We start from the raw sequence: 22,263 nt of genomic DNA, 5'->3' as shown, positions 1-22,263 counted from the left end.
TCTGTGCATCAGTCTTAAAACATTGAAAGCAGTTTCAAAAAATGCATCAACTCTTTGTTTCAGTGTTCACTAATTATCTTGTTTCAGTGGTTCACTAATTATTCTGGATTTTGAAGGGGGAAAGCTTGAAATAACATTTTCAAAATGAATCATACAGTTTTTAGATGTTCCTAGCTATATGTGACTCAGTCTGACTTTGTAACCTTTATAAATACTATCTTTTCTATCCTTTTTCTTCTAAGCCACTAACAAATTATAATATTATATTTATTATTGTACTTACTTCATGCAGGCTCTCTTACGAGACTGTAAACTCCATAAAGGTGGGAACCAGGTCTGTTTGTTAACTGTGTGCTCAGTATCTAGAGCTCACCTGTCTAGTATGATAGCCATTAGCCAGATGTGGCAATTTACATTTCAGTATGAACTAATTTAAATTTAATAAAATTAAAATCAGAGCTCTTGAGTAGTGCTAGCCACAGTTCAGGTGTTCAGCACTTGGACTCAGCGTCTGTTTTGGGCAGTGGTGATACTGCACATTTTCACCATCACAGGAAGTTTTATTTATCAGTGCTCATCTAGATCCCTGATGGGCACATAATGGTTACATAGTACATGCTTGTTGAATGAGTGAATGAATGAATAAATTAGTACTGATATTGGCTGGTGGCAATTACTGTTGAATGAATCTTATTTGAATAATTATTTACAAAGGTCCTTTTGGCTTTTATTTAATCAGTGTTGACATATCCCTGACCAGTTTCCAAATTCCAGATTTATCCATAGTTAAGGGGAAGTACCCAATAGTTCAAAGTCCCAGATTCCTCATTAACATGGGGATAATAAGGACAGGTTGACCAAAGTAAAGCCATTTTGGTTTTAGGCTGAAAGTCAGTAGGTCATAGAAAGAGTCACAAGATCCAACTCATAGAAAACCACAATACCTCACTCTCTGTGGCAGTAAAAGCCTCAAAGACTGGACATTATTAACAATCTCCCCTGTGGGTAATTCCACAACCTAAGACAGTGGAAAAACTAACCACCCAATGTAAGTGATAAACCCAAAGTTAGAGTATGCCCCTTCCTATATGGTCAGCTAATTAAAAAACAAAACAAAACACTGATAAAACCCTTGTTAGAAGCAAAGCAGGGGTCCTTTTTCTTATCTGGGAGGAGAGACCACTTCTTTGTGAAGTTGTTCCAGTCCTCTATGTATAATAAATCTGTGTCCCTTCCCTATAAAGGGCTTGCTCTTGAATTCTTTCTCACACAAAGCCAGGAACCCTCTTGGTGAGGGGCCCTGGCCTGTCTGGTATCTGTGACCTCTCAACAATCTCATAAGGTGCGTAAGAATTAAGTAAGATGATATAAGAAAGCGCTTGCACCGTGACTTACTAAAATGCTTATAAATGAGCATTATTTTTTTGATGACAGCAAATAGAGATATGTCTAAATTTATCCCTGTTCATGGATGGTTTCACGTTTATGAGGAACTTTACTCCTATTTTTGAGAGCTTCCATTGTTATTATATGGTAGACATTTTTCAAGGGTAATATTATTCGTAACCAAAGCTTGCATTATACTGTCTTTAAATATGAAATTTAGTAGCCTCAATTAAAAATGTTTTTCCTTGGGGCGCGTGGGGGGCGCAGTCGGTTAAGCATCCGACTTCAGCCAGGTCACGATCTCGCGGTCTGTGAGTTCGAGCCCTGCGTCGGGCTCTGGGCTGATGGCCCAGAGCCTGGAGCCTGTTTCCGATTCTGTGTCTCCCTCTCTCTCTGCCCCTCGCCCGTTCATGCTCTGTCTCTCTCTGTCCCAAAAATAAATAAACGTTGAAAAAAAAATTAAAAAAAAAATGTTTTTCCTTTGGACTTAATTTTTTTTTCTTTAATTCGTATGACTATGTAAATAGCTAACTTCCCAAGAAAAGAGTTTCACACTACTTTTATAGGCAATTTGAATTTTATTTACTTAAAATTTTTTTTAACGTTTATTTATTTTTGAGAGAGAGAGACAGAGTGTGAGTCGGGGACGGCAGAGAGAGAGGGAGACACAGAATCTGAAGTAGGCTCCAGGCTCTAAGCTGCCAGTACAGAGTCCGACGTGGGGCTTGAACCCATGAACTGTGAGGTCCTGACCTGAGCCCAAGTCGGTTGCTTAACTGACTGAGCCACCCAGGCACCCCTTAGGCAACTTGAATTTTAAAACTAATGCACAGATATCTCTGACTTCTATTCTGGGGAGCTGACAAAGATTTTATTCCCACCTATATTCATTTAAATAGGGCTTCTCTTTGGAAACAGATTAAAAATCTGAATAATTAAAATGAATACATCACTGATTATTTATCTTAGGGTAATTTCAGGTTTCATTTAGTCACCTAACTGCTGTGCAGTTAAAGCTATGGTTTAATTTCTAGAAAAACAAGGTATTTTTTAAATTAACAATAATGCCTGATGTAGTTGGGGATATTGCCTCACTTTTACTCACTATAATTGTTGTTTCTTTCCTGGGATTTGAAAACAGCATTTGTTGTTATATATAACATCAGGTAGTTAAACATATCTACCAAAATATCAGCTGACTTATGTGAGGTAAATTTCCTTCATTTTTTATCTTGCTTTCACTGCGGCTGTTCTGGTCCTTTTGTTTTTAGTATAAACTTGTGCTCGTATTTTATAGTCCACCTTAACCTCTCAAGTTCATATTGGAGGTGACTTGAATTTTTCCCTTGAGTTTTCCATTAACAAATATTTGTCAGTGTTTTGACAATGAAAATATGTTACAGGAAAAGGCAGATCAAGCACATACATTTATTCCACTCCTTTCAAAAGAGTGACAGCAAAGGGATTCAAAAAAAATGCAGGAATTCAGTGAGATAAAATGACTCTGGAAAGCCTGTGGGTGATTGTTACTAACCTACAAGCTCTAAGAAGCAGGCACCTGAGCTGCTAGCGAGAGACTCTGAGAAGCAGCCTGATTTTCCCTTCAGAACCTCAGAAAGGCTCGACAATGAGAGTGAGGCTGAAAACAGGAGAATTAAGTGGTAAGTGTGTTTAAAGTGAACTTAGGCCCCAGATGCCTCCCCACACTCCAGCAAGACTGGAAGTTAATTCTGTGGAGAAATGTGGGCTAGGGAACTCTTGAGTAGGGGACACCAAGGCATAGAAGGAGAGTGGAAAATGAAATACTAAATAGTGAGGTACTCTCAGCACACGTCCTCTACTCATCTCCAAAAATTTGGCAGTTAGATATATATTCTCCAGGATTTCAATTGGAAGATGCTTTTTTGAAGAATCTGACCCTTCTGTGCAAAAGTCCTGTGGATACTGTTGGTTGAGGGTCTCCCCCTGGAATAGCCCAGCCAGATAATTCCACAGTGAAACCTATGTGTTGGCAAGTCCCACTCACCTACACAGATTTTCTTTTTTTTTAGTGTTTATTTTTATTATTTTTGAGAGAAAGAACAAGTGATGAAGGGGCAGAGAGAGGGAGACAGAGTATCTGAAGCAGGCTCTGTGCTGACAGCAGGCTCCTCACTTACAAGCAGAGAGCCCGATGTGTGGCTTGAACTCATGAACCCTGAGATTATGACCTGAGGAGCCAAAGTCAGACAAGACTGACAACTGAGCCACCCATGTGCCCCCACAGAACTTTCTAATTAGTCTTCAAGTGTTTTATCTTCACTGTGAATAGTGACCAGTGATCATCAGACATTTGAGGAAATTTAGAGACCAAAACAAGCCAAAATTGACAGCAATAGGCACAATAAAGGGAGAAGAAGAAAACTGTTAAGTATTGTCATTAATATTTTCAGAAAGATCAAAGAATATACTGCAATCTGGAAATAAGAACAAGTATCATGATAAAAAGAACATGTAGGGCATAAAAATGTACTCCTGGAAATTGAAAATTGATAGAAGACTTGAAAAATTTTAAATGACTTTAGGAGATAAAGTTAAGGAAGCCACCAGAGAGTAGAACAAAATACCAAGAAATGAAAAAACAAAAGTGAAAAGGCAATAAAATTAGAAGCTCAGTCCTCAGAATAGAACAATAGAATTTTTTAGAAAAGTAAAATTTAAAAAAAAATGTAGGGAAGAAACGATCAAAGAAATAACTCAGGAAAATTTATTAGAATTTAAGGACCATGATTTTCAAATTGGAAAAGATCCATTGAATTTCTAATATATTGAATTAAAAAAAAAGTCTATACCAGTGTATTCATGAGATTTCAGAACATTAGGGGAAAAAGAGTGAAGATTCCCAAACTCCAGAACTGCAGAAAGAAGAAAATAGGCCACTGAGAAACAGAATGCCACCTAATATCTCAGCAGGAACCCTGGAGACAGAACAATGGCTTCAAAATTTGGGAGCAAAAGTAATTTGCAAGATAGCACTGGAAACCAAGACAAATTACTGGCCATCTAGGAAGGTATAATAAACATGTTTTCAGCCTAGTAAAGCTGCAGAAATTACGTTTCTTATACCCTGAAGTATGTACTCTTCCAAGATAAAAAAGTAAAAGTAAAGAAGAGGGAGTCCTGAGATCCAAGAAACAAGGATTGAAGATAGGAGGAAGAGGAAATAATGGGTAGGATAAGGCTGCTTTGGAAACCACAGTGAATGCTGTACAGGAGACCTAGGGATTAATCGATTGATTGTAACAGGAAGGTGTAGGAATTAGGGAGAGATGCCTGCAGAAAGATAAGAATAGTGGTAGAGTAGATTGTGTTTAAATGCATCAAAAGAAACTTCACTTTTGGTGGAGAGGGAAAGGATCAAATTAATGGAAATGAAGGAGAACTAAGGGTTGAAGGTAAGATGATTATTAATTCTAAAGACAAAAGATTGTACAATGAAAGAAATGTAATCTTAGTCTATACTGTGAATAGCATTACACAGATATGGTGACTAAACACTGAATTTTGGCCTAACAAAAGCATGGTACCATGCTATCTGCTGTGTTTGCTCTTCTGTTTTCTGGCTTACTCAGCTCATGTATTACAGCCTGGAGGAAGGTTTTTTTTTTTTTTAATTTTTTTTTTTAACGTTTATTTATTTTTGAGACAGAGAGAGACAGAACATGAACAGAGGAGGGGCAGAGAGAGAGGGAGACACAGAATCTGAAGCAGGCTCCAGGCTCTGAGCTGTCAGCACAGAGCCCGACGCGGGGCTCAAACTCACGGACCGTGAGATCATGACCTGAGCCGAAGTCGGACGCTTAACTGACCGAGCCACCCAGGTGCCCCTGGAGGAAGGTTTTTATGAACTGAATGCCTAGCCCCTTCCCAGCATAAGCTGCCCACTTTGCGTTCTGTCTTTTTACTTGCCACGTTGAACTACATAAATGATCCTGTTGATGTCTCCTCCCCCCATTATGCCATTCATTATTTCTTCTCCTCCTCCTCCTCTTCCTCTTCCTCCTCCTCCTTCTTCTTCTCCTTTTTAATGTTTATTTATTTTTGAGAGACAGAGGGAGAAGCAGAGAGAGGATGTGAGACAGGATCTGAAGTAGGCTCTGCACTGACAGCAGAGAGCCCGATGTGGCGCTCAGACTTGCGAACCCTGAATTCATGACCAGAACTGAAGTTGGACACTTAACCAACTGAGCCATCCAGGTGCCCCTACGTGTGCTGTTCACTTCTAAAGATCTTTATCTTACCTTCTTTGATTCAACCCTTTTTTGAGGAAGATTTTGGTTTCTAGGCCCACTCCTCTGACTTCCCTTGAACTTTATTTATTTGTTTATTTATTTATTTATTTATTTTTTAATTTTTGAGAGGGAATGAGAGAGCATGAGCAGAGGGGGCGCAAAGGGAGAGAGAGAATCCCAGGCAGGCTCCCCACTGTCAGCATGGAACCCAACATGGGGCTCGATCTCACGGTTTGAGAGATCATGACCTGAGCTGAAATCAGGAATCAGACTCTTAACTGACTGACCCACATAGGAGCCCCTACTTTTTCTTCTTTTTGTTCCCCCCTAAAATTTCTGTATAAGATGGGAGAGTTTTCAAGGAAGGCTTTGTTAGGATTTGTTTTCTTCGTGGGAGTACGGACTATCAGTTATTTTTATATTCAGCCAAATGTAGATAATGACTGGAATTGATTTTTCTGTTGTGTTTTGACTGTTTTTTGTTACATCACTCTTTAGTAGCATATGGGGACTGTCTCTGATTTTGAAGATAAGTGAAAAATAGTATTTTGAAAGTCATGCACTGTTATCTCTGTCAACAAAATGTTAAACAGTGTGGAATAATAGGAGTAAGGAGTCGTTAAGCATGATTGGAGAGTTTTACCTTATTAGTCCAGTCATGGACTTTGTTGACTTATAAAGTTATAGATGTTGAACTTGAGACACCTGCCCCCATATAACCATTATGCTGGCATTTGGATCTCTAAAACTGTATCTTGCCAATATAGAACAAATTGAAATCATGAATAATCCTTGATGAGATATGCTATCTCTGTGTCCTCTTACCGAAATGATCACTGTTGGAGTAGTATGGCAAACAGGCAGAAATGAGGTTGAGGTGAGAAGTAGCATCTTTTTATAAACTATCTGGGAAGCAGTTTGGGGGTGATGTACATTATAATCTGGTAGAAAGCTTTATTTAACCTCCATTTAAAGAGAATTGCATTGCTTAAAAGTCCTGTGTAGTTTAACACTTAAGCATTTTTTACTTACACTAACCTTGGGGAGATGTATTTATGATTTAGAAAAGTAAGATGAATTGAGTATAATAGTTGCTTAAAGGTGACATTTGCCGCTTTGTGTGGCGTTTGCTACATTTGCTATAAAGCTGTGTGGTATGTTTGTACACCATCAGTCCTCATAAGGAGGTGTACTGACAGATCAGAGTGAGTCACCAGTGGTGTCTTATTTACTGCTTCATGTCCTTTGCTCTGGGTAATGCAGAGGGAGGTAATCATGTGACAGCAGGGTAGTTAAATATTAAAATGTTATATCTCATCCGTAGGTTAAAACTCTTCTCACTGTACCTGTGAGGTTTTATGATTTACTATTTTTAGAGGCCATTTAATACATCATAATAAAATTTGAATTCAAGACTTTTGGGCTCATTAAAGATGATTTTAGAACGTATTTTTCTTTCTAAACCCATAACGACGATTTTAGAACATATTTAGAATAGAAAAGTGTGGGTTATATCAGGCCCAGATAGCTCTTTATCTGTTTGCCTCTGTAAAATGTGTTGAGCTGTACTAATTTGGCTTATGGCACACTATGGAAAAAGAATATCTCACAATAAAAAATAGTCATATGTGAGATCCTAAGTTCCTCAGTAGCTTTTGTTTTGCACTAGCAGTGGCACAAAATTTCATTTTGAAACCTTTCCAAAAGGTTCATAGAATGTCAGTGAATACTAACCCTTAAGGCTGATTTTCAAAAAGTAGAGATTTGAAAAAAAAATTCCTGGGGAATGGGATGAGATGAGTTAGGTGGGATGGTTCTCTTTACTTCTTGTTCCAAAATGTTGTTCCCTGATATGTATTCAGTTGAGAACTGAACTGACAGAAAAAGTTGTACTTTTATTCTTATTCTGTGAGAAAATACCCACAGTAAATATTCTTCTACCTCTTCTGAGAATCTGCACTCAACAACTTTCTGCCTGGGAAGATTTGAACTTCCTAGATGATGTTTACTTTTTAAAATTCCAATCATCTTTTGGTGGTGTTAGCCAAGGTTTTTTTTGTTAAGGGCTGTGATCTCTCCCATGCTTCAATTTCTTTCTCTTTCCCTTCCTATCTTTCTCTCTTTCTCTCATTTTCTTTCTTTCTTTCTTTCTTTCTTTCTTTCTTTCTTTCTTTCTTTCTTTCTTTCTTTCTTTCTTTCTTTCTTTCTTTCCCTTGCTTCTCTTCCTTCCCTTCCTACCTCCCTCTTTTCCTTCCTTCCTTCCTTCCTTCCTTCCTTCCTTCCTTCCCTCCCTCCCTCCCTCCCTCCCTCCCTCCCTCCCTCCCTCCTTCCCTTCCTTCCCTTCCTACCTCCCTCTTTTTCTTTCTTTCCCTTCCTTCCTTCCTTCCTTCCTTCCTTCCTTCCTTCCTTCCCTCCCTCCCTCCCTCCCTTCCCTCCCTTCCCTCCCTTTCTTCCCTTCCTTCCTCCCTCTTTTTCTTTCTTTCTTTCTTTCTTTCTTTCTTTCTTTCTTTCTTTCTTTCTTTCTTTCTTTCTCTGTCTTCACTCTCTCCGTCTCTCCCTCTCTCTCTCTCTCTCCCTCTCCCTCTCTCCCTCTCCCTCTCTCCCTCTCTCCCTCTCTCCTGCTGTCCCTCTCAGCACTATCTATACCCAGAACAGAAGGGAAGGTTAACTCAGATCTTGTCTGAAGCACCTGAAGTAGGAGTTTATAGGGTTTGAATAATCAGGAGTTTCTATTTGATGAATCCGATCCCCTCTTGTTTGTTTTTCCATCTTTTCTGTTGACTAAAAAAATAGAATAAATGAGTAAATAGTGGAGAATATACAAATCTCCCATACAGAAGAATGCCAAATAATTTATGCGGATATTCCCTCCTGTAGAAAGTGGAGCATAACTGTCCACCCCATAAGTTGTGGGCTGCATGTAATCACTCCTTCCAAACAGGCCTGTAGAATGGTGGGGAGGGAGGTCACTTTATCATGGAGAAACCTGACAAATACTCCTCAGTCAGTGAGCAAGGTTAGCATAAACCATGTTCTCAGAGCCAGAAGCATGGACTCTTGATATGATATGGTGACAGTGGCACATATCTCTGTGGTCTCCCTCTCCAAAACCTATAATTCCAGCTTAATCATGAGAAAACATCAGACAAATCCCAACTGAGAGACAGCCTACAGAATATCAAAATACAGTATTCCTCAAAAAAGCTATCAAGGTCATTATTGCAGGTTGAATCGTGTTCCCCCAAAAGATAGGCTCAAGTCCTGCTACCTGGTACCTATGACTGTGACCTCATTTGCAGAGGGTCTTTGCTGATAAATCCAGATGAGGTCATACTGGATTAGGATCGACCCCAATCCATTGACTGGTGTCCTTATGAGAAGAAAGAAATTTGAACACAGACACCCAGGGGAGGCCATACGAAGATAGAGCAGAGATTTGAGTGATGCATCTACAAGCCAAGGAAAACCAGAGATTACCAGCCAGATAACTGTCAGAAATTAGGGGAGACAAAGAAGGATTCCTCCTCTATACCCTTCAGAGAGCTTAGCTCTACTGACACCTTCATTTTGGACTTCTAGCCTTCAGAACTGTGAGAGAGTAAATTTCTGTTGTTTTTAGCTGCCCACTTTGTGATACTTTGTTATGGAAGCCCTGGAAAACTAATATAGTCCTCAAAAGCAAAGGGGGAGTGTGAGACATGGTTACAGTGTAGAGCAGCCTAATGAGACATGAGGACTAAATGCCATGTGGTATTATGGAGAGGATCCTGGAACAGAAAAACAAAACAAAACAAACCCAACAGCTTTAGGTAAACACATGAAGGAACTTTGAATAAAGTATTGATTTTAGTTAATAAAATACTGATATTGGTTCATTAATTGTGACAGATACGTCATGCTAATGTGAGATGTTAACAATAAGAAAATGGGGTGTGGGGTATGCAAGAACTCTCAGTACTGTTTTCACAGATTTTCTATAAATATAAATAAAGTGGTTCCAAAAAAAAGTTTATTGCCCAAAAAAAAAAAAAAGACCAGGATTTAGCTGCAGTTTTATTGAGACCTCTGGTGCATGTGATGGAGTAAATGGTAGTATTTTTAAGGATGGTAGCAGTGGTGATGAGGCACTGAGGCTTGATTAATTATGCTGATTAATTATGTTGCAGGGTAATTGAATCAGAAACTTCCGCTAATAAAGTGTATACTGCTTTAAAAGTCAGTTTCTTGCAGCTGTCATTATATAAGGCTAACTGTAAGTCCATTGTTAATTGTGGAAATAATATAGTCGGGGGATAAACATTTTGAGGAAAGGTTTTATTCAAGCCTATTTGCCAAGGTATATGAAAAAAAAAAAAAAAAAAAACTCCTGTCAGTTGATTGATTGTCCAGCTTCTGCTCAGGTCATGCTCTCAGGGTTCTTGAGTTCGACCCCCCACCCCACCCCCCCTCCCCCGGCCCTGTTGGGCTTTGCTGACAGCAGGAGCCTGCTTTGGATACTCTGTCTCCCTCTCTCTTTGCTCCTCCCCTGCTCCTATGCTCTCCCAAACATAAATAAACATTAAAAAAAACTATCTAATGTTTATTTGTGTTTGAGAGAGACAGAGCATGAGTGGGGGAAGGACAGAGAGAGAATGAGGCCCAGAATCTGAAGTAGGCTCCAGGCTCCAGGCTCTGGGCTGTCAGCATAGAGGCCGATGCAGGGCTGGAACTCACAAACTGTGAGATCATGACCTGAGCCCAAGTCGGATGCTTAGCCAACTGAGCCACCCAGATGCCCCTAAAAATTTTTCTAAAAAGGAAAACTCCCACATAAATACTTGGAGATTTCAGTTAAAATTCTTCATGTCACTTGTGAAATTTAATGGACACTTTTCTGAGAAATAGTTCAAGATCCAATCCAACCGCCATTTCTCCTAACCCAACCCCCAGCATATGGTTCAGTGGGCAATAAAGAAAGGTTAAGACAATTTCTTCTCTCTCTGAATTTCATTCCCCTTCCTACCAAATTTTTATTTTTGTTGGAGGATTCCAACTACATTGGAGGCTTACCCTCACCCCCCCCCCCCAGTTTAATATGTATTTCATTATAATGGAAGAAATGCTAACGATCCAGGTAAATTTATGGGTATCACATGCTATTTACATGTGCATGAGCACTCAGAAGACCCACTTTTATAAACTTGACCTTGAACAACATGGGGGTTAGTGGCATGCCCCCCTCACAGTCGAAAATTATTATATAACTTTTGACTTCCTCCACACTGATCTATTCATAGCTAACTGTTGACTGGAAGAGACGTGAATTTAATTACATTGAAATCAAAGTAGAGATACCTCAAGATACTCTGTCAAGCATAAATAAACAAAAAGTTAAAGAAAGTCTGTGACATTTTCTGAGAGAACAAGTTATTTCAAGGACAGCTCAGTCTATAGAGAGCTACTAGCAGTTTGGTAGCCAGATTGGGTAGGTGGTATTCTGACATTGAGTAATGACTACATACTCATTCAGCAATTTGAAAACTGATTTTGTGTGTTAGCAAGAGTAAAGAAAAGGAGAGGGAATCTAAATATTTATTTATATTTGGGATCTTAACACTTTCTAATACCAAATTTAACTTTCTGGTTTTGCCATATTATAGATAGCTTCATTTATTTCTGCTTATGATGATTTTCACGGACTCCAATTACTCTGAAAACTTCAGTATTTAACATTTTTGGTGTGCTTAACTTAGGTCTTAAATTTACCACTTTTATCTTAATACTTGCTGAAGAATGTTATTTTCTGTAGAAAAGAAGAAGAAAATTATAATAACTATGACTTATAAACGTGTTTTTATAAGGAAAGTGAAGCTCTAATTTCACATCTGTAGAAGGTATTATGACAGTTTTAGTGTACCCTTTTAGTAGGATTAACTAGCTAACTTAATAGAGTTAACTGAATTTATGACATCTTTAAAGTGATAAAGAAAGTGTTTATCTCCTTAGTTTTGTTTTGCTTAATAGTTAATAAAAATGAAAACACCTATATTTTTTCTAGTAAGACTTGATGGTTCTTCTCAATTATATATATGATCTACATAGCTGTAATTTGGATATGTCTTCTGGAAGCCTAAAGGAAAACCAGGAATTTGTCATTGTTTCCTTTGTAAGGTGCGCACTCTAATTGCTATAGTTAAGGATTTGGAAACTCCATATTGCTGCATGAGCATCTGTGACAAGTGACAGTGTGATTGCCAAAGAGGAAAAGTTTCTATATTTAAAATCCAATTTAGCAAATTGACATTTTCTATTCCTGTTTCTAATATTCTCTTATTCTGACAGATCACTGTTTTAAACAAAACACAAACCACGCATTTATTTGACTGTCATGAAGAATTAAACATGAAAAGGATGAGATGCTGTGGCTATCACTTTTCATTAAACCAGCTGCTGTGGTTTTGAAATGCAAACCAGATCAAAATCAGTTCAAACCCTAGCGTTTAACTTATATACTGAATGAACCAGCTTGTTTTGAAAGCACACTTAAAAAAAAACTTAGAAGAAACTTACACATCCGTCATTTGATTTTTTCACTAGCGCTGTGAGTTAGAAGGATCCAAGAATTTTCTCTATTTTGCTGGTGAGAAAATTGAGACAGAGGCTTAATTGACTTGTGTAGTCTAGTCAGTGCCAGAATAGGGTTCCAGGCTTCTAACTGTGAATGAATGTGTCTGGCTATGGGCTCTAGATCTAGAATGTTATTCCAGGCCTCTGTCCTGGCCCACATTCTAGAATGTAACAGTTATGTGCTCTGTTCGGATCCTATAGGTTTATGAGAACCAATTGTGAAATACTTAAGAATTTTGTAAGCTGCTATAAAAGTATTGATAGCTTGAGATGAACCATAGTGGAAGTATTCATACCATGGAAATCGGTAAGCAGTACAGATCAGGATTTAATTTTTCCCCAGAAAACTGGTTGACCTGTACACTATGCATTGCATCCAAGTATAAATTGGAGGAGAACAAACAATAACAGCAACAATAAAAACAGAATACAACAATGTAACATAAATGTAATGTAATTTTGTAAATGCAGTATTTATCTAGGGGAGAAGTCAGTATTTCTTTGTTCCTTAATTTAGAAATTTGCTTCTAAGCCGTGAATAAATATGGGCAGGACTGTTGGGAAAGCTTGAATTAAACTTGAGTGTTTTGAGGACCTCTATAAATTCTTAGTTATTCTTCAGGAGCTAGGTCAAGTCTCAGCCCTTCCCAAAATTATGGTAGTCGACCTGGCTTTTTCATTTAAAATAGGATTTTAAATAGATTTAAAATGGAGCCTTATACATTGGGACTTATTTGTGTTTCATATGAATAATTTTATATCCTTAGGAATGCAATGAATGCAGCCTTTCAAAAGTGGGACATGGACTTTCTTTTTTTTCTTCCCTTGAATAAATATTTAATTAACACTTATTCTATGCCTAGTACTGTTCCTGCTGCTTGAGAAACAGCAGTCATTAAACAAAAGTCTCTGCCCTTATGCAGCTTTTAGTCTAGTGAAGAATCAGTCATTTAGTTACACAAATGAAAAACTATAACTGTGATACATACTTTGAAAAATTGATTATAGTATGAGCATGTCTGATAGTGGGCTTTTGTGTCTAGAAGGGAGGTGAGTTAAAGCTTCCCTGAGGGCATTGTGATTGAACTGAGATCTGAAGAATGAGAAAGAATTAATTTGAAGTTACTGATCATGAATACAATTTCTTTATGTGGGCTTTCGATGGCTTCCTAATCTGAATTACATTCTCTTTTAATATGCACCTCCATATCACCCTAAACTTTTCCTTTGTAATGGGAACATTCTGTAGTTTCATATTTATTCACTAAGTGACTGTTTTTCCCACTAGAGTGTTGGCCTAGAGCTGGGACTGTTTTGTTCACCTTGGCAGTATCAGCTTTATTGCCTGACACATAATAGTCACTCAGTAGTTATTAATTCTTCTGTTCCCATTGCCTTTGTCTTATAATAAAGCTGGGACGTGCCCTACCTACCTCTCAGTTATTGAGAAGACACGGTGATATAATGTCTACAAAAGTCAGAAAAATAAGATGAGACCTAAAATTGTTTAGTGTCACAGAACCTAGGAAGGACCAAGTATTCAGGAGAGAATAGAAATAAATCAGGTGTAGCAGTATTGTCTGGAAGCACAAAGAAAGAAAAGGCCGTTGGATTTAGCAGTAAGGAAGTTTTACTTATTCATCTTGTTGAGGGAATTTGTTCTATTTGTGAAACATATTAAAAATGTTTTCTGAAGTTAAATATCATTTGGTGTTGACTTTAAAAATTGCTTTCTCGTGAAAAGCGGAAGGAATATGTAAGTGGATACCTTCTTGGAAAAAAAAAGGTGTATCCAAGTGTGTATGTATAAGATGTCAAATGTGCTTTGAAGGAAGGGAGAATAGAAGGAAGGGAGAAAGAAGAAAAGTAGATGCAGGAAAAAGTCTGGAGGAAATTGACAGACTGTTAAATGGTTATCTTTAAATGGTAGGGCTCTGGGTGGTATTTTTCCCCTTTGTGCCTTTCTGTATTTTGTACTTCCCTGTATTTCTCAAGTTTTTTAATGTAATGAACCTGTATTACTTTCCTAATGAAACAATACACAAAGTAACATCTAAAACATCATAAAACTGACCTTTGATTGTGAGTTTGAGCAGAATGTACAATTAAGCCTATATATGTAGAGCATTTGGAACTATATTTTAGATTTTTTCTTTTACTCACCTAAATGTGCTTATAATTCTAGTACATAATGTTAAATGCCAGTTGAATCTTTTTTTCTGTGTCCCTCTGTACTTCTGGTGCGCGAGCTCTTTGAGGGTGGAGATCTTTATCTTCGTATTTCTGCCATCATCCTGGCAGTGACTGTATTTGTTGAATGAATAACTTGAAACTGGAATGTCTTGACCTTTTTATTACCTTTAATCTACGTACCTTTCTTTTTTCAGAACAGAGGAGTGAAAACCACAATGAATGGTCATATTTCTAATCATCCCAGTGGCTTTGGAATGTATCCATCTCAAATGAAGTAGGTTGGAAGATTTATATTTAATTTGTTGGGGTTCTTTTTGGATTTGATTTGGTGGCTTTGTTTTATGTTTCTAATGAAAGGACTAGCTAGCTCCACTTATTTATGTAGTTTATTCCTCATTAATATTTAATCTCTTTCTAATACTAAGGTATGATAGTATTAAAAGTTTACTGTGTCTAGTAAGAAAAAGATAGTAAAGTAACATCAACCTCAATGACAGTGATCAAATAGAAGACATTTTGTTCTAGGTATTTTATGTATTATTGTTTTCCATAGTTAAACATGTTCTTTGCTTCAGAGCTTTCAGTTTCTCTGGAGCATTCTACTATTTTGACTTATAAAGTATTGGCATTTGAGGAGAATTAAAGGTCTCTTAGTCCAATCTGTCAGAATACTTATCACTATGTAAACCAAATAAAAAGACCAGACAAGCAAACAGAACTATCCCTGTGGCTTCAGGTATAATTTGAAATCACAACCCTGGCTTAAGTTGCCATCCCCTTATATATCATGGTTAATATTGTTGTTATTTTCTACTGGCCATTGTGGTATACAGTCATTTTTCAGAATTCACAGGTTACTCCCTTTGTAAAGAGTTATACTTCATCTTTTCTCTCTGTAAAGATTATTGCAAATCTCTTTATAATTGGCCAGTAAGAGACACCAGGCGAGTATTGTCAGGTGCCATGTTTACCTTGTCCATCAGTTATGCAAGCCAGAAAGTTTGACCACATTCTCAATTTTCCTCCTTCTTCTTACAACAAATGTCCATTTAATCGTGAATTTATAACATTTTCTTCTGTTAGGGAACTCTTATTTCTGTCCCTTTCTTCTGTTCTTTCTATTCTAGCCCTACTTAAGGCCCTTTTTCCTACCGTAATTTTTGCAGCACCCTCTACGTGGTTACCTTGCCATTAGTTCTGGGATTATTTTCTTTAAAAATGTTTTTGATCATGTCACTTCCCTGTATTAATATACATACTCCATCTAGAGAATAAAAACTTAATTCTTATGTCTTAAGCCCTCTATCTGCCTTCTGTATGTCTGAAGCCATTCCTCTCTTCTATGCATACCCCACTAGATACGTTTTTTTTTTTTTTTTTTCCCTTGGACACCAGGCTCGTCTTTGAGCCAATTCCGCATGCCTTTTCCTCACTTAATTCTCCACCCATCTGTAGAGCTTCTTTCCAAACTTTTATATTCTGCTGAAATGCCAACTTGGCGGTAAAGTGTTTTTGGACATCCTGATGAAATCTATTAGTGTTATCCAGATGTTACATTCTGTTGTAACTGTTTTACTTGTTCTATTAGCTGAACCCTGTCCCCTGCCATTATCCTTATTCTTCTAGATTTTAGGGTTTAATAAATGTTTACTGAATGAATTTTAAAAATTCAAATAATATGTTTACTTCACCTAACATTAGTAACAGGAGGCTAGAAATAGGGCAAAGCTGGTCAAATTTAATGATAAAGTGTTATTTTGCATTTTAAATTTTTATGAAAATAATGTCTGTTCCATTATAAATTGAGTCATTTAGTACTTTTTATAACTGGATCACTGCTCACAACTCGATTTAGTATGGCACTCTTAAACTCTTCTAAGATAGTTTCAACCTTATTGAATCTTTTTGGCTAAGGTTCTGCCTTCAAGTTTAAGACATGGCTATAATTTACATCTGCCTCAGTCTACATCAGGGTAGTGTCATTCATGTTCTGTTTCTTGACCAGAGCAGGATCTGCTCATTTTGATGCCTAGGTATCATTAACTCTGTATGTTTTTAAAAAACTCACGGTGATTATGGTACCTTGGAATTTTTATTTGTCGTTTTGAATTTTTATTGCTTACTTTGGACTTTAACCCTGCACCATGACCATTTTTTATTACAGTGGCTACGGATCATCACCCACCTTTTCCCAAATGGACAGAGAACACGGTTCAAGAACAAGTGCAAAGGCCCTCTATGGTATGTTTGTTTATTTGATGAGGTATAATTCTATTTCCAACCACATTTCACAAACGAGGTTTTCGAAGTTATAATTTGAATCCATGCCTTGTTTATATTAATTGGAGTGAAGTAGTGAGAGATTAGGATTGTTTAAAAAAGAGTTTTTATAAAAGCTACTAAAGCTGTGACTTCTGCTTACTGTCATATAATTTAAAGCCACAGGCAAAATGTATTATAGTGTTTTCTAAGGAGTCTTTTATATGGCATCAGTGCCTTAGGTGGATTTCCTGGCCAATTATTTGTGATATGATTGTTGATCTTCATGACTGATCCATTTGATTATAGGCTGACAGTTGACAGGACTTCTTCCTTATAGTTCTTGAACTTTTGGGTAGCACTATAGTATGAGGAACAGTCCTTACATTATTTCTCTCTGCACTACAAAACCAGCAGGCTTTCTCCCTGATTCTCCTTTAACTTCCCTTGTCCTCTCTAGATTGTCTCATATGTAAATAATATATTTTTTAACTTAGGTATAAAATAGAAGTCATTACTAAGAAGAAATTGAAGACTCCTGACATACATGTGTTTAGGAATGCATTGTTTTCACAGGGTCTGTCTGGGCTTTTATTATTGTACAATAAAGAATAAGAACTGTATTATGTCCTAGTAGTTGTGAATAGTAGATCCAGAGAATATATTCAACAAATACGTATTTTATAATTAATATGTGCTCAGAACAGAGCTAGTAATATATGGTTCTTGACTTTAAGGGACTTGCAGTCTAGACAATGACTTGAAAGAACTGAAAAAGAAGGGTTTTTATGACTTTTTGGTTTTTGCAAAAATAAAATACTGAATTCCTTCAGGCTTTTATTTCTAGGTAGGTAGTCTAGGTACTTCTGTGAGCCAGGCCAAGGTCTTCATAGTGTCTGTTTCCATGACCATTCAGTCATTCCAAAGATGAATAAGACACATATTCATTATGCATTATTTTGGTGAGGTTAGGTTAGTAAATGCATCATTATAATAAAGAGCTAAATAAGCCTGGATGGCAGCGTGTGAGGTGCAGTGGGGGTGGTCACTTCTTCTACATGGGTAGGGGCGGTAGTCAGAAGAGATTTCATAGAAGACTTGAGCCTTGAGCTAAAGTCTGAAATGTAAGTAGTATGCTCCAGGCGTTTGGGAGGCTGGAGAGTACCATAAACAGCAGTATGAGTCCTTTATAAACTCGACTGTAAGTTCTGTGAAATTGGGCCATATCTGCCTTGTTTACTTTGGGATTCCCTAAGCATAGCACAGGGGCTGATGTATAATTTACGCTCAGTAAAATACTGGCAGAATGAATGTAATGAATGTATGAACTGCGAACAGTTTGGTCTTAACTGGAGGGTGCGTGGTGTTACACTGGGAAATAAGATTAGAAAAATAAACATGGCCACAGTAGGAACAATCATACTAAGGAAGTTGAGCATTGTTTATGGGGAATGACTAGTCACTGAAGTTTTTTAGTCAGAGGAAAAATAGTTCTGTTGTCTTGGGTCACTCTCATAGCAGTATTGAGGATGGATATGATGAGTGTGGATGGAAACAGGTTAAGTCAGACATCTAAACAATACCCTAGAGACTTGTTAAGGAGAAAGAGTATTATTGCTCATCTCACAAATACTGTAGATCCAAAAGTCTGTTCTCAGCTAAGAAAGGGATAAGGGATAAAAAAGTGGAATTCACCTCAAATTTTAATGTTTATTTTGTGTTAGGAGCACCTTCATAAAAGTGTAGATCTGGAGATTGAAAATCTTCAGGTTTAATCAGTGAATTTCTGTGAATCAAGAATTTCTGTGTTTTACATATAGAGAAAGCTGAGGCTCCTTTCTAAGGTGAGGTGATTGTCAAAGTCACATAACTTTAAAAATCTTGATTGTGAGAAAATGTGACAACTTTGTGTAGTGTGACAAAAATGAACAGTGTATAGGTAAAACAGAGGACATAAAGAGAGGGAAAGAATGGAGGGAATCCAAGAGTCAAAGAAGAAAGAAGACTTAGCAAATGTGTTTGGCTTAGAAGTAAGCAGGTTTTAAGTTTCTTGAGTTACAGATGATGTTTCATTCCTCCTGGTATCTAATCCTCACCCCTCCCTCCCAAAAGGGGCTCTAAGTCCAATGCCCATGGAATGAATGGAATGAATGACAGGGAAGAAATATGTTCAGATTTTGAACAATCTTTTTCAGTAAATAAGTTGGAGTTCCAGCTGTAGTTAGTTAATATAGAATGGTTAGCCTCCCAGTTTCAACTTTTTTTTTTTTTTAATGGGAGGTGGTAAAGGAGAGGTTTGTAATGTAGTTTGTCACAATGTATGCATTTTCTTAACAATTTTTCTTTTCACAATGATTAAACCAGTTGAGTAAATCAAGAGTTCATTTCTTTTGTGGATGGTACACGAACTTCTTTGGGATGTGACGATACTGTTTAGTGCACTGGAACATGTACAGTAATGACCGTTGTTTTTCATACACCGGCCACAGGTTAGATACTGCATCTAGAGTTTCATGCAGCTTGTCTTTCTCATGAGAACACTTTTCAGATCTGACACCATAATGTGCCTCCTAGACTGATTCAGTAACTCAGGAACTTCTGTCTCAAGAGAGGCATCGTAGGTTTTGGAGGCCAAGCAGTTTGGGGCTGAATCATGGCATTTCTACCAAAGCACTGCCAGTTTGAGCAGGTGATTTTACCTGTTGGCCCCCGTTTCTTCATCTATAAAATAGAAATGATAATAATATTGTGGTAATGAGTTTATATGAGGAAACAGAAGTAACGAGTCTGTCATGGTATTGAGGGGGAATGTAGGAGAGTTATTTTTTGTCCTGGGTGCTCAGATTAATCAAGGCCCTCAAATTTGATGTTTTGATGTCATACATACGGTATATAATTACAGTGAAACTTGGACAGGATCAAGTGGTAATCTTCATCATATTTTTTAAGCTTATATTCCAGATATTACCAGAAATATTTTTTATAAATCCTGTAAGTGTATTGTCAATTATAGAATTATGATGATAAATTTTGATTCTTTTGGATATGTGTAATTTTATTCAAGGAAAGTAGTTAAAATATACTGCAGTGTAATATCCCTGTTTTGCCATTTCTTCATTATGATATAAGAAATTTCAGAGCCAGTATGTGAGAAGCTCTGCCTCACTAAAGTCCCTGACAACATAAATAAACAGAAAATAAATATTAATTTCATTCTCCTCCACATACCGCATGACGGTAACATTTCATTTGGCTAGTGTTATCAGGGAATTGAAAATTTTGTAGATATGTACAGTTTGTAGTTAGCCTGCTTGTCAAAGTCTTTAAGCACTAAAATTTAATATCATTTTTAAGGGACGTACTTGTAAAATATATTAAACATTCCCTTCTATCAGGGTGTGGTGCCTGTAATCTCTTGTCGATGATTCGGAGGGTCATCAATGCACACTAGCTTGTGTACTGTCATGTGTTCAGAAGCTCTATTCTTTACCTTTATGCCAAATCATTCAAAATCATTTCCCTTTTGAATATCTGTGGCTGCCTTTTCTGTGCATCTGTGTACCATACCCGTCACTTTTCCCTGTTGTTAATGTGCCTTCTTCTAACATTGCTTCTGATATGTATGGGCTGATCAGCTAGATAGAATATCTTTAGTAGAGTAAGTAGATTCTGAGTGGGGAGTTGAGAGTCTTGTTAAAGTCTACATATTAAAATGTGCAAGTTTCGATGTGTCGACGTCGTGACATCTCTCCGCCCTTCAGAGGACTTCTTTAAGTGTGGGCTCTGCTGTGTTCTGAATAGCTGAACTTCCTAGAAAAGTAACTTCTCTTTAAGTTAGATATTGCTGAATTTGTAATATAGCCATTTATAATAATCAGGTATTTAAAGTCATCCTCTATCCAGAAAAACTCAAGTTTCACAGAATCATCAGTTAGCAATATTTTGTTGTCATTACCAACATTTATAGTAATTTTAAGATTTGTATTGTTGGAGTCCAAGTAGTACTGGATAAGTATGATAGACGGGCACCCTCTTAAGTCTCATTCTAGCCTTCAGTGTGAACTTTTTTGCAAAGATAGCAAGGAGGAAAATATATTTGTGTTTTTCCTATTTTTCTTTTTTCTTCTCCAGGAGGTACTGGTAAGAATTGAATGTAAGTAGTCTGTAAAGCGTATAGCTTCTGTATAATTGACTTTACTGTAAACTTTTCTGTATCTTTGCATAGCACTTGCCTTCTCTTTCTCATAGCAAGATTTCTGAATATAGCGCTTGTCTTAATAGATATATACCCCATATGTTTTACTTTTTGTACCTATCTTTCTTCTCTTCCTGTCCCTTTCTAGGAGTTAGTCTCTTTGTGTAACTGTCACAATTGAAGCCCAAGCAATCTCTTACACATTCAGGTGGCATTCACGAATTAAAGCCCATTTCTCTTTTCTCCACATGCGTCACTTACAGCGTGTATTTTACTTGGAGAAAACGTTTAAATATTCTTTTTTAAGAACGATTTTCTTTTAATTCTTATGAAGCACATGGCTGGCTCATGACTATATATTATCAGGAAGTCGGGCAATTAAGAGTCAAAATTCAGTTCCGTAGAGTGTTCTGGTGCTTCACCTTATCTGAAAATTTTAAACTTCTTTTCTCCTCATGGGACAAACCAGGAAAATTCATTCTTAAATAATGCAGTTTTATGAAAATGACCTTTTTTTTGTTTTTAGTTACTTTTTTTAAATGTTTATTTTTGAAAGAGATGGACAGAGCGCGAGTAGGGGAAGGGACAGAGAGAGAGGGAGACGCAGAATCTGAAGCAGGCTCCAGGCTGTCAGCACAGAGCGCACCGTGGGGCTCGAACCCACAAACCGTGAGATCATGACCTGACCCAAAGTCAGATGCTTAACCGACTGAGCCACCCAGGCGCCCCACTCAGCAGCTGCTTTTATGTTACATTTTTTTTCTTTTTAATTGCAAAATCCTTACTTTTTAAGATATGCTTAATTTTTGGAAAAAGAAAATAAAATTTTCTGGATATTAGCTCTTATAAATTTTGCTGTGTATATAAACAGCAATACAGACAAAAGGGAATTGCATTTAAATATTCAGACCTGCATGTTGTTATAGTTGCCATTGTACTAATTGAAGAGTTAAATGAAACCTACCTGGTTTTTTTTTTTTTAATTGAGACTTGTAGTTTTAGGCTCATAGCAAAATTGAGTGGAAGATACAGAGATTTCCTATCTATCATCCCGCATATGCATAGCCCTCCACTGTCAACAGCCCCCACCAGAGTGGTGTGTTTGTTACTGTTGATGAACCTATATTAATATATCCTTATCACTCAATGTCTTATGAAACCTGAATTTAATGTTCCTGATCTGCAAGTTGATTATCACATAATAGCTTGATAATGCTAAAAAAATCTGTAAAAACATATCAACTCAATAATGCTAAAAAAAAGCCTGTAAAGAATTTTTATCATTGGTCACTGAATTCACCTAATTCTGTTTCTGTGGGTTTGTATGTTCTGTTCTGCGGTGTAAAAGCAAGT

General features: G+C 37.2%; 1 protein-coding gene across 2 annotated transcripts in view; it reads left to right on the top strand.

Annotated features, from left to right (window-relative positions):
• EPS8 (epidermal growth factor receptor pathway substrate 8) overlaps positions 1-22,263 on the top strand; it is a 107,887-nt gene that overhangs the window by 23,124 nt on the left and 62,500 nt on the right. For both annotated transcript variants that reach the window (XM_027035630.2, XM_027035632.2), the window contains 2 exons: positions 14,651-14,730; positions 16,621-16,697. In XM_027035630.2, the coding sequence (XP_026891431.1) occupies positions 14,672-14,730; positions 16,621-16,697 (136 nt within the window). In that variant the 5' untranslated portion in view covers positions 14,651-14,671. Of the gene's footprint in view, positions 1-14,650; positions 14,731-16,620; positions 16,698-22,263 lie in introns of those variants that run through there.

The sequence above is a fragment of the Acinonyx jubatus genome, chromosome B4 (assembly GCF_027475565.1).
Source record: "Acinonyx jubatus isolate Ajub_Pintada_27869175 chromosome B4, VMU_Ajub_asm_v1.0, whole genome shotgun sequence".
Taxonomy (NCBI): domain Eukaryota; kingdom Metazoa; phylum Chordata; class Mammalia; order Carnivora; family Felidae; genus Acinonyx; species Acinonyx jubatus.
The sequence above is the reverse complement of the archived record's forward strand: the minus strand, read 5'-3'. Positions and strand labels throughout refer to the sequence as shown.